General features: G+C 40.9%; 1 protein-coding gene across 2 annotated transcripts in view; it reads right to left on the reverse strand.

Annotated features, from left to right (window-relative positions):
* Window positions 1-604: 604 nt before the first annotated feature.
* The window catches only part of SLC39A9 (solute carrier family 39 member 9), a 55,390-nt gene continuing 43,980 nt past the window's right edge, over window positions 605-12,014 (reverse strand). For both annotated transcript variants that reach the window (XM_028098017.2, XM_028098009.2), the window contains 4 exons: window positions 7,880-7,948; window positions 6,763-6,848; window positions 6,083-6,217; window positions 605-4,551 (listed from right to left, as the gene is read on the reverse strand). In XM_028098017.2, the coding sequence (XP_027953818.1) occupies window positions 4,321-4,551; window positions 6,083-6,217; window positions 6,763-6,848; window positions 7,880-7,948 (521 nt within the window). In that variant the 3' untranslated portion in view covers window positions 605-4,320. The remainder of the gene's footprint in view (window positions 4,552-6,082; window positions 6,218-6,762; window positions 6,849-7,879; window positions 7,949-12,014) is intronic.

The raw sequence follows: 12,014 nt of genomic DNA on the forward strand, positions 1-12,014 counted from the left end.
AGGTGGGGCAGATTAGTTTTAAATAGGGTGGTCACAGGAGGCCTAACTGAAGGAGACTTTAGATCAACGCGGGAAGGAGGCAAGGGAGCTGCAGAAGGGCGTTTTAGACACAGCAATGGGACACAAGGTCGCTTATTTCTGACATTATAAAACTACACTGTAGGATGCTGCCCTAACTTACAGGAGTTAGAAACAAATTTACAAACTGCACTTCTATTAAAATCTCTATTTCTAGGGTCAGGTGTTCACAGCCTCTATATACTCCTAGAGCAACTCTGCCCTTTGACTGAACTCACTGTGATCGGGGTCTATTGCCTGCTTCTCTTTTCTGGGAGTACACTACCTTCATAAGTATTAACACCGATGGCAAAGCAAAATAAAAGTCAATGAATTAATATCTTTTGGGACACGTGGTGTATTGTGTCTTTCATCTCCCTTTCTCCTTTGCTTCCTTCCTTCCCTAAAGGATCTGCATATAGTGAGCACATTTTTCCCCTGCCCTTGAAAGCTTTTCATTACCTTTGCTGATGTTCAAATGTGGGTCAAGTCTAGTCGTCAAACAGAAAAGCAAACTGCCAAGAGATTAAGTAATGAGCCATTCACATAAGGTATCCGCTAATAAAAATTTAATATCATAAAACAAATCAGAAAACAGCAAAAAAAATTGTTTAACCATTCACAATTAACACGGAAAGAGACAAAATTATAAGGCAGCCATCCATGGAATGATTTCATGTTTACAAAGGATCCAGGAAAGGGGACATTTAAAATCTCTGTTCGGGCTACTGAACCAGGGGAACTGCAGTTTTATCCCACGAGACTTCCAACTTGCCAGAAGATGCTATCAGAAAAAAGATCAAAGCCAATTTCCTTGCGTATCTAGAGAATTCCCAATGGTTGTCTAGTCTTTTCCTACAAGTCACAAATTCCCCTCAAGTCTCCTGGGGTTTATCTAGATGTCTCAGGTACAAAGTGGGGGGGGGCTCCATCATTGGTTTTATTTTCATAGCATCCCCAACAGTGCTCTTGGGATCATTCTGTTTTGAGTAGAAATTTTCTAATGGAAGGATGGTTCTCCTGTAGATCACCTTCCACTGCAGCAGTTTGGGAAGAATCTGGTCAATATTCTCAGTCTCTCAAGGGGCCCAGAGGCCCTGTAGGCAAGAAATTTTCTGGAGGTCTGTGCTGTTGGTAGACAGCTCCCCTGTTTAGTACCTAGTTACCATGGGTCTGAGGGGCATAATACTCCAATGCTGGTGTGTCCTCCTAGTTCTCATCCTTGAAAAAGAGAAAAACCAGGCAGTGACACTTAGAAGTAGGCTGGTAAAAAACACAATTTCATCGTCTCCTCTCTGCAAAGAACTGACCCCTCAAAACGACCACCTCTGTCCTTTCTCTGATGATTCAAAATACAAGAACAGGGTTGACTCAACTGTTCTGAATAGGGTGATAGAAAGGTGACAGGGGGAAGAGAGAACACGTAGCCTCTGTTGATGGAACTGTTTCCAACTCTCTACACTCCAGTGCAGAGCCTCTGCCTAAAAAAATCTGGCAACGGCATGCACAGGAAAGCAGCCAGCCCTAGAACAGCGCTGCTTCGGGGAAATGGGGACTGATACGCAACTCGCTGGAAAACAAGGGAGGGGAATGGACCATTAGCGTTTTCCACCTTCATTTGCCATTTAAGAGTGCATTTGGAATCTGAAGAAATCTGTCCCTACCAAGGATAACGGAGTCAAATTGCAATGAAGACTAACTTTGGTTATGAGGAAGGAAGGACCGTACTCTTCATCATCAGGTGCATCTCTTTGGTAGCCAATGATTCCATCTGTGATCACGGCAGCAACTTAAGTATTGCCAATGTTGCCAAATGCATGAGAGCATTAAGGCATCTACATCTAAGGAGGCAGTGAACACAAGAGGAAAACAGAACTGAAATGTGCCAGTAAGTGACCACCGCTGTGGCCCCTTCTGGGACACTGCCCAGCACGAGCAAGTTCCTCCCCCAGTGAAGAAGGCCTCCGCCATGCTGCTCGGTCCCCTGCTGCCTAGAGGTGCGTTTGAGCCCTCTAAGGTTAGTATGGCTATTTCTGCCTGCTGACCAGGAGAGAAATGAGTAGCTCCTGAGGCAGCAGCTTTAAAATCTGAGAAAGGCCACAGCTCCCGAGAGCTGGCAGGCCTTGCAAGGTCTGCTTGTTAACGCGAGGTCCAGAGGGGAATGCAAATTTGGAAGTTTGATGGTTCAATCCTTGCCAGAGTTCAAGGCCCCCCTACCAAGCAAGATATTCTAGCCAAACTTTTAATGATGGCAAGGCACTGCTGAAAGAGGCTTTGGCCAGCAGGACGAAATTCTCATCATTGCACGCAACAGTATGACAGAAAGTGCTGCTACCCAAACCAAACCAGACACTAAGATGTACTATTTATTAACAAAGTAAATTTCCAGGGAGAATCAAGGCAACCATGACATCTCGAAGGGCCAGACGAAGCCCCATGACTCCCATAAGTCAGAGCAAGTCACTCAGACTTTCCAGAATGTGCCTCCTGTTGGTTTTAACATCATATGCAATGGTTGCCAGCCACTATACAAAACCCTATCCTATTTGTGCTACTTTGGTCTATGGCCGGCAGAGGGCTCACAAGTTCCATAGCTGCTGACCCAGTGACACGTCCAGGAAGGAAATAAAGAAATTATAGGCATGCTGGCATATACGTCATATAAGACATTTTACGAACTCCTAAACCCACTGCCCTGAAGAACACAGTCTTGGTTCCCTCTTTATATAATGTGTTTTGAAATGGTACAGAAAATCAAAATAAATTAATAACATAGTATACACTTAGTTGATAACACAAAGTTTACAGGGATTTGGCAAATATGGAAAAATCATCCCAGTTTGTTAAACACTTTTACTATCTCAACTGTTTAAATGACCAGAATATTAATGATTGTGTCATCTCACATATGAGGAAATTATATTTTAAGGGATTAACAAAATTGCATTTGACACAAAGGTAACTTCATTGAAGGGAATAAAAAACAGAGACATTGTTATCTTCATCATCACAGTTCAAGAAGTGGTTGTCCTGATGAGAATTCAATTCACACAGATACCAACATCGCCACCCGCAGTAAGCAGCAAATTATAGATGGGGGGGCGGGGGGGGGGAGTCAGGAGGAAAGCATGGAAAAGATGAAGAGACAAGAGACATGATTTCAATAAGCTTTAAATCAAGAGGCAAACACTTCCCACTTGTCATACATCTTGCCTCTCTTCACTGCTACAGGTGCTTCTCTGACGCTGACCTAGCACTCTCCAAAGGACACCAAGTATTTTGCCAGAGGGACTGCTAGTCTGCTAAGATAAATATGTAAAAAGAAAAAAAGGGACAACACAGGGTTTTGGTTATCTTACTTTTAAAAAGATTATGACAAAAATGTCAGCTATTATCCAAATTTACTTGAAATTAACATCCCTTCATTTCAAAAGACCTTTGGGATCTGACTGTTTTTGAAGGAAAGCCTGAGTGGGCCTGAACCTACCAGAACTTGGCTCCTTTGCATTGGAAGCAGGTATTCTGCAAAGGAGAACTTGAGAAGAAATACCAGTGGCCTCCTTCGATGCTAGTCCATCTCTGTTGCTCCACTGATGGAATGACAGGCTCTCTTTAAAGAGGCAGACGCGAAAGGAGGTGTTAAGTCTCTCCAGACGTCCTCTTTTCAATGGACAGCTCTCGAGTAAAAAGTCAGCTTTTCATGTGCCTTGCTGTCATTTTCCTCTTACCCCAAATAAACTACAATCCTCTTTAGCATCAAAGACAGTGGGCATTATGACCTTTATCAAGGCGTGTGGCACAGATGCTAAAGCACCAGTCTTACACGGTGAGAACCATGTTAAAAATCAATGGATAAAGTAAGTGGCAGAGCCTCTAAACTAAGACAGAGATCTAGCTTAATTACAGAACACTGTACTTTCATAATTACTATTTCATTGTGAGTATGAAGTTCTCCACTTTTCCTTAAAATGAAATTCCATCTTCCCTGAGCATAGGGTTAAGAGAAACATCAAAACTCAAAATGCCAAGGGCCCTTTAAAAAAAACAACACAACGGAATGTCTCTATCCAGTCGCAGTGTGTTGTTTCTACTCTAAAAGCTTTCCATTACTCCAGGTTTTAATCTCACCTCCCTCCGGACTCTAGGAACACAGGTGGAGATGGAGCAAGGTGAGACAAGAGACTGAGGGAGTGAGCAGCTGTCACGTGCTGGCTGTTCTCACCGGATGGCGAACAGCTGTGGCCTGAGGCCCGCATCCGACCTTTAATGCTGGTGTCCTACTGACAGGATGAGCGGGATGAGGCAACCCAGAACCAGGGCGGCCACCTCCAGGCGGCTGAGGCCCCTCCCGCCAGTGGGGTCAGATCTGTGGCTGTGCCCCATTCCGCCCACCTCAGGGAGGACATGTACTGTGGCAACATAAAGAAATGTCCCGGCAGAGAAAAGCATGGCCACTCCAGTGGCATTGACCTCTGAAAGGGCTTCTTTACTGCTCTGTGAATTAAGAGAGGGAGAGAGAAAGAAGAAAAATTAAGACAAGTAAAATTCAAGGTCAGGAAGAAGTCCTGATTAAAAAAAAAAAAACACTCAGTGTTCATGACTGGTCCGATATGGGACACTGGGGACATCTCGAGATCAGAGCAATTTTGTTATTGATGAAAAGCTTCCAAATTTAAGACTATTGATGATGTACACAATTGCTTTTTCAAACAAACTTCAAGTCTGGTTGAACAGGCCTGGCATGTATTATTCTTACAATGGAAACAACGGCATTATTAATGCAAGTATTAAATTTCATACATTCATTTATTCTACTAACATTTAACAAACATCCCTATACACCAGGCCCTAGGCTGGTGCTTGAGATACAGTGGGAATCGAGATGCAGTACCTGCCCTCACAGAGGCAGAAACATCTTATAAGCTAATCTTGACACAATTAATTTCAACTTTTTCTATTCAAAAAGTGGACCTATGGACTATGACAATTAATTAAATTTTTAAGAAGAGAACACGCCATAATGCAACATGTAACCCCATGCCTCCAGAATGATACCTTCCTGTGAGAAGTTCTAAAGACTTGCACTGATCAATGAAGTGATAAATAGAGTAATACTTAAAAAGGAACTATATATTGCTTGTTGACTGAAAGAAGAGTCTTCGAATGATCAAAGAGGGTTTTTACAACACCTCATTTGTTAGCAATCCAGATCAACAAACATGATTAACAGGAACTTAATCGTGTTTTAACCACCTCATTTCTCATATGTTCCTTTTAATACGTTTTACTGTATCAACTATGAATGGAATGACCCTCAGAGAGAGTATGGGGGAAAGCAGTTCCCATGACTAGCCCTGAGGCAGTTTGGTTCTAAGATTTTTCTCCGGTGGCCAGTCAGTTGACACTGAAGTACCAGAGGGAGGGTTGTTAAGACCTACAGCCCCAGGGGACAGAACTAGAAGGCAGGGAAAGGTCCACCTTGAACAACAGGGAAGAATGCCCAGGCTCGGAACTGACAAGGGACACATGTTACTTCAGGTCTGACGTTATGTTCAGTGCAATGATAAAGAACTAGATATTTAGTATTTGGTGATATGAGAATACAGACATCTCTGCTCATCCCCTATTCTCCTCAAAACTGCTGTTTGTTTGTCCCTCACTCTTCACGCGCCTGCTTAAACACTAAATATGTACTGTTGTGACTTATTATATATCTGTCAAACAAAATTAGTGTGTTTGGTTAGGCCTGAGTTATGCTATTTTAAAGATCATATATCTGTGCAAATGTTTTCAGAACTGATAGGGAAGAAATTCTGAAATTGAATGAATAGGAAAATGCTCTAAATTTATGAAGAGAATGCCTTGGAATGAAGATGTTTACCCCGTACTGGCTTTTACTCGTAATTTCATCTTTCGTTTGAGGGGGTAATGTAATTGCAAAAATCAACATAAAAGACCGTAGGTTCCAGTAAATCACAAAAGAATTAGATACTTGTCTAGATAAGCTAGGAATGATCAGACTTACCTTACTTAGTCCTAAGTATGTCACCATGGACATGACTGGGGCTGCCAGTGCAAAAACCAGTAAGTGTTTTCTGATTCGATTCCGTTCTAGGCCAGCATGCATTAGGAAGGAAACCAGCCCAAAAGCAGCTGGTGCCTGGAAAAAAAAAAGTATTCCTAATTAAAGTATGGATCGCTTCTATATTATGAAGCACATGTCATTTGACTGAATTCCCACAAAACAAAACAAAACAAAAACAGGCATGGTACCAAGACTGAGTTCTGCCTTTCAGGAATTAATGTTCTAAGCTAAGAAAATATCCTACGCGTGTGTGTGTGTGTGTGTGTGTGTGTGTGTGTGTGTGTGTGTGTTTCTCAGATAGTAGGAAAAGACAAATAATCAAGAAAAGAGTATAAGAAAAACAAAAACATTTACGAACAAGAATTACTTTAAAATATAGAAATCTGTAGAGAATTTAAGAGTTGGTGTGTATGACCATTAAAAAAGTCCCTTCACGTGCAAGTTTAAAAAAATAGTAGCAAAAAATCCTAGCTATGAACAGAGCTGGTCAACTATCTCAAATGAATGGCAACTATAAAAACTAAAAAAATCTTCCCATTCCAAAAAAATACCGATGACCAAAGAGAAATTTTCATTATGAACATATTCAATATCAAATCTTCCACTAAAATTCCGCTTACCTTATGTAGCATTATTGCCACAAACACAATTAACTGGACGCTAGTCTGTGAAGTAGAGGCTGCTGCTCCTAAGGCCACACCATCCGCTAAATTTGGAAAAAACAAAACATAAAATACTATAAAAACAACAACAACAACAACAACAACAACAGTGTAGTAGTTTCGTGTGTGGGCCTTAGAGGCAGGGAGAGCTGCATCTGACTCTGGGAAGGTTCCTTAACTTTTCTGAACCTTAGCCTTCTCATCTCTAAAACGGGCTCAAGGAAGTATGTATTCTTAGGATTTTCATGAGGATTAAATGAGAAAACATATGTAAACAGCTTAGCACCTGGCCCCAAATATTCAATATGTCAGCTGTTATAACAGAAATCACAAAGACTGCAAAGTAAGCATCTCTGTCTTGCAGATGAAAAAACACAAAATAAAGACACTCCAACTCTACATAGATGACTTCTATACACAAGAAGTAAATATTGGCTGAATGGATGAACTTTTGTCAGATGAACATGTTCTATCGAAAGGTCTAGGTGACAGTGGGCCATCTCCCACATGCCTTTGTCAGTCACAGACTCGTACTGCTGGGACTGGTCTTCGGTTAGGACTCTAAGGCATGCCCAGTCAGCAACGCTGTGCCTTCGGCATTCTACAGCCCACCTCTGCCTCAACGGGCACTTTGGGTTTATACTGAGCAACAGGGCTCTTCAGGACAATGTCAAGGCTCTTTTCCAGATGAGGCTCTAGGGCAGAGGTCAGCACATTTTTTCTTAAAGGGCCAGACATGGAATATTTCAGGCTTTGCAAAGGCAGCCACAGATAATATGTAAACATATTATCATAGGCATGGCTGTGTTCCAAAAAACTTTATTTATAGGCGCTGGAATTTGAATTGCATGTAACTTCCATGTGCCGCAAAATATTTTCCTCCATTAAAAAAATAAAAAACTGTTCTTAGCTTGTAAATCCCTGACACTTGAGCACGCCCGGGCTTATGCTTGTGTTGGAGGACTTCACGAAGCAACCCTCTCCGCAGTTCATGGGGACAGTCCCTGGGATGTACACACTAAGCCTCCCACGCTGGGACAGAAGAGAGAGGGGTCTCACTGCCATCCAACCCTACCTGCAGCATGGACGACCAGACCCAGTGTGGTGGTGATTTTGGAATTGCTGGGCCTTGCTGTTTCTGGATCTGAAGTAAAAATAAGCAAGTCAGCCACGAAGCAATGTGAAACAGAAACTGCTAGAACACTGACCTGGAGGTGGAAGAATTCTCTAAAAAGCTCTTAAAGTAGATTATATTTTCCCCATGACTGTCTTTTCTCTTTGGCTTTAAACACTTAGAAGTTTCCCCTGTCCTGAAAGAGGGGGCAGGAAGGAACTCTTCACTTGCTCCAGCCTTCCCTGAAAAGACAGTATGTAACCCCTAACTGCTTCAACTGCCTCACACCTCTTAACCCTGCAGCTCTCACTGAAAAGTGCTCTGTGGCCTCTCAGCACCTCTCTGCAGACCCATCTTGTCATCACTGCCTACCTGTCCCTCCTCCCCAGCCTCCTGCAACTTTATCCTTATTTGAGCACCAAAATGTCTGTCATGTTTGCCCTTCTCTATTTTACTGCCACCATCCTAACCTAAATTTGCATCCACCTGAACCTGAATGAGCAATAGGTTCTCAGCTGGTTTCCCCCTGCTCTCATTTCTCCCTAATCTAACTCATCTTACACATCCTTGTCGGATTCATCGCTGAATCACCCCACTCTTCCGAAACGCCAGTTATCTGCTGCTCTTCAGATTCAGTCCAAACTGCTCTATTAAGTGGGTTCTTAAGCTCTTTATCAATTTATCGGTCTTAAGCTCTTTATCATCTTATCTCTCATTATTCAATCCAGTTAAACCAGTTTCTTTAACATCTTCTAACAAAACCTTCTCATTGTCCTTTCCCCAAATCTCTCATCCTTAATTCTTGGCATGAACTTTAACTTCTTAGCTCATCAATCTGAAACCTAGCCACTGTTCAAAGTCTAATTCTAGGACCACTTCCCTCAAGAAAGAATCAAAGATTAATTCCAGCTCAAAAGGTTCCCCTTGCCTAGAAACCAAGAGCTCTATGTGCAGACTCTACATGCTACTTCAAAGCTTTTCCTAGATCACACCTGAGATATATACAACTGTTTTCACTCAAATAGGTCTTATATCCCCAGACTGACTGTAAACTACACAAAAGTGAATTTTCCACTTCTTTCCATTTCTTTTTCATGTCTTACAGAATGTAGCACAGCACTAGAAACCCAATAGCTGTTTAAACAATCCTTATTGGAGAGGGGAAAAAAATACTTCTCTGTATTACATGAATGTCTCTGCTATAATAGAAAATATACAAGCAAGTAAATAATGTCCAAACAACATAAAATTAAAAGATAGGGACATCAAAATGCCAGATGAAATGACAGATGGACATTAGCCAAATAGATTCGAAGGGATTTAATCTTCTGGGGGAAACCAGTGCAAAGAAGGAATGATTTATAGTGGAAAAAACATACAAGTAAAGTAACATGTTATCTTTTTAGTAAAAATAAATAAAATTATCTTCTAATTAAAACACTGCAAGGAAGGCAAGCTAAAGTCCCTAACTGGTCAGAGACAACAAATGTTTCAATGTCGCCCCCAACTGTGAAGAATATCATATTATACTGTGTGACAACCTTGTTTTTCCTTTATACAGTCTTATGGTCTAGTTATAAATAGCATCTTAAGTAAAAATTAGACGCTTTAAAATTAAAACACAGTTTTTATAAAACTATAGGAAAAGACTACTTCAGCATAAATTTAATAAATCAATTTTTACTGATATTTAATAATATATAAAACCCTGTAGATAATAGGTAAAGCCAGATTAAAAGTGAGCAAAAACAATGACTTCAGAGATGAAACAGGAGGAAGAATAAAGGAACACATGCTATTTTTAATTCTTTGTATAGGATTATAGGGCACTAATGGGCCTTTAAATGCATTTAAAATTGAAACTGATAAGAATCACAAAAATGTCATAAAGGCCACTGTGAGCAACTATGTAATGCAGTTGGAATCAGACACCATCCCACCAGAAGGTGCTTCTCATTTGCTATTTGGTAAAAGCACACAAATAAAACCCTTTACTCCTAAATCAATTTCCCAATACATGTAAGACCATTAAAAAAGAAAAAGTGTACGGAAAAATACTGAAAAGAAATAGTATATGCAAGGAGATTAACAAAGCAAAAAGTATCCTTGGACTAAAATGGCTAATGAAGTTCAATGAATTTTGAAAAAAAAACCCTCTTATTTGGAAATAATTTCAAATCTTTCAAATAATCTTTGAAATAATTTGAAATAATCTTTCAAATCTTCAGAAAAGTTTTAAGAATGTTCAAAAAACACTCACTACTCATTTCTCAGAATGACCTACTGTCTAACATTTTGACCCATTTGCTTCATTGTTTGTGCTCATGTTCTTTCTGTATCCACACCACACACACACACACACACACACACGTATTTTTTTTCCTGTACCATTTCAAAGTAAGTTGCATACATCATAACTCTTCTTCCCCAGACATTTCAAAGGGTAGTTCCTAAGAGAAAGGATATTTTCTTACACAATCACAGTACAATGATCAACTTCAGTAAATTTAATATTGATAATTTTTTTCTAATTTCTCTTGCATGTTCTAATTTTGTTAACTGCCCAGGAAAGTCTTTCAGAGCATTTTTCCCTCCCAGGAAGGATCCAGTCTGGGATCAAATATGCACCTAGTTGTATCCCTTAGTCCCTTTTAATCTGGAGTATTTTCTCTGCCTTTGACTTTTGCGACACTGATATCTTTGAAGAATACATGTCCCTTCCTGAGCCTTTGTTTTTTAATAGAATGATCCCTTCCAGTGCGCCTGGGTGGCTCAGGTCATGATCCCAGGGTCCTGGGATGGAGTCCCACGTCGGGCTCCCTGCTCAGTGAGGAGCCTGCTTCTCCCTCTCCTGCTCCCCCTGCTTGTGCTGTCAAATAAATAAAATCTTAAAAAAAAAAAAAAAAAGAATGATCCCTTCCCTTTGGGTTTGTCTGATGTGGCCTTAGATTATGCATCCTCAAATGGAATACTACACAGGTGCTGCTTCTCAGGATGTCATGTCTAGAGGCACAGAATGTAATGTCTATCTGCTGCTTGCTGGTAGAGTGAATTGTGAATGTTATCTTGTGGATACACTGGATTCTATTACATGCCTCCAAAGAGTGTCCATTTTGTGTTTTGCCTGAAGTCACTTGGTTTGGCTTAAACTGTCAAGTCTCTTTTTTGGGCAGCTGCTCAAATCCCAGTTCAGTTCTTTCATCTTTAGCTGAGTCTGCCCACAAAGAATGGTTCAGGGCTCAGCCACACTTGGGTCGAGTTTATACATAAAATCTGGGGCTGTGTTTCTCTGTCTCTCTCCCTTCTAAGACTCTCCCCTCACTTTCCAGTGTCTGTAGTTACCCTGACCTCTAGTTCCTTAGGCCAGACAGACCATGTTTTCTAACAGTTTTAGCTACCCCAACTGGGCACTGACTGCTTTTTAAAAGCAGTAAACACAGAAACTTACCCTGTTCCTCCAGAATTTTCCTGCTTTAAGTCCATCTCTTGTGTCTTTAGGTAGTGGTTTTTAAAAATTTGCCCAGAGTTCATAGTTATCTGTAAGGAGGCACTTATTTGCCCACACTGAAAACAGACGCTGATGACACTAAGCTTGATCATCTGGTCAAAGTACTATGGATTTCTTCATTTCATTACTCTTTTTTCCTTGCAACTAATAAACAAATAAAAATTTTACCCCCTGGACTTAACATTCGCTGATTCTGGCCTGCGCCAATTTTTACCATGAACCTTGCAAAAAGATTTTCTTTTGCCTGCACTCTTTCCACACTTACAAGTCGACATTTAGCAACCCACCGGAAGCAAGTGTTCTCCCTCCTCCTCCTCTCTCACGTGGATGTGCTCAGCGCTTCCCATTTTCTCAATGGTTTTTGCTTCATTACTGTTCATAATTATTTTGGTGCTCAAACTGTCTCAGATCTGGCCAGCGGGAACCCCTTCAAGCTGGTTCTATACTCTATGACAAGTTTCCATTTTCTTCCTTCCTACTTTTTTTTTTTTTTTGAGCACTAGATGTTCCAAGCTCATTTTGTACTTACCCTGCCCCTGTCCTGGAATCAGCCATTTCTCTGAAGAGCCCTGGTATGCTCATTGCTAG

The sequence above is a fragment of the Eumetopias jubatus genome, unplaced genomic scaffold, assembly GCF_037043125.1.
Source record: "Eumetopias jubatus isolate StellerSeaLion01/CBP00866 unplaced genomic scaffold, mEumJub1_p1.0 scaffold_7, whole genome shotgun sequence".
NCBI classification, from domain to species: Eukaryota; Metazoa; Chordata; class Mammalia; order Carnivora; family Otariidae; genus Eumetopias; species Eumetopias jubatus.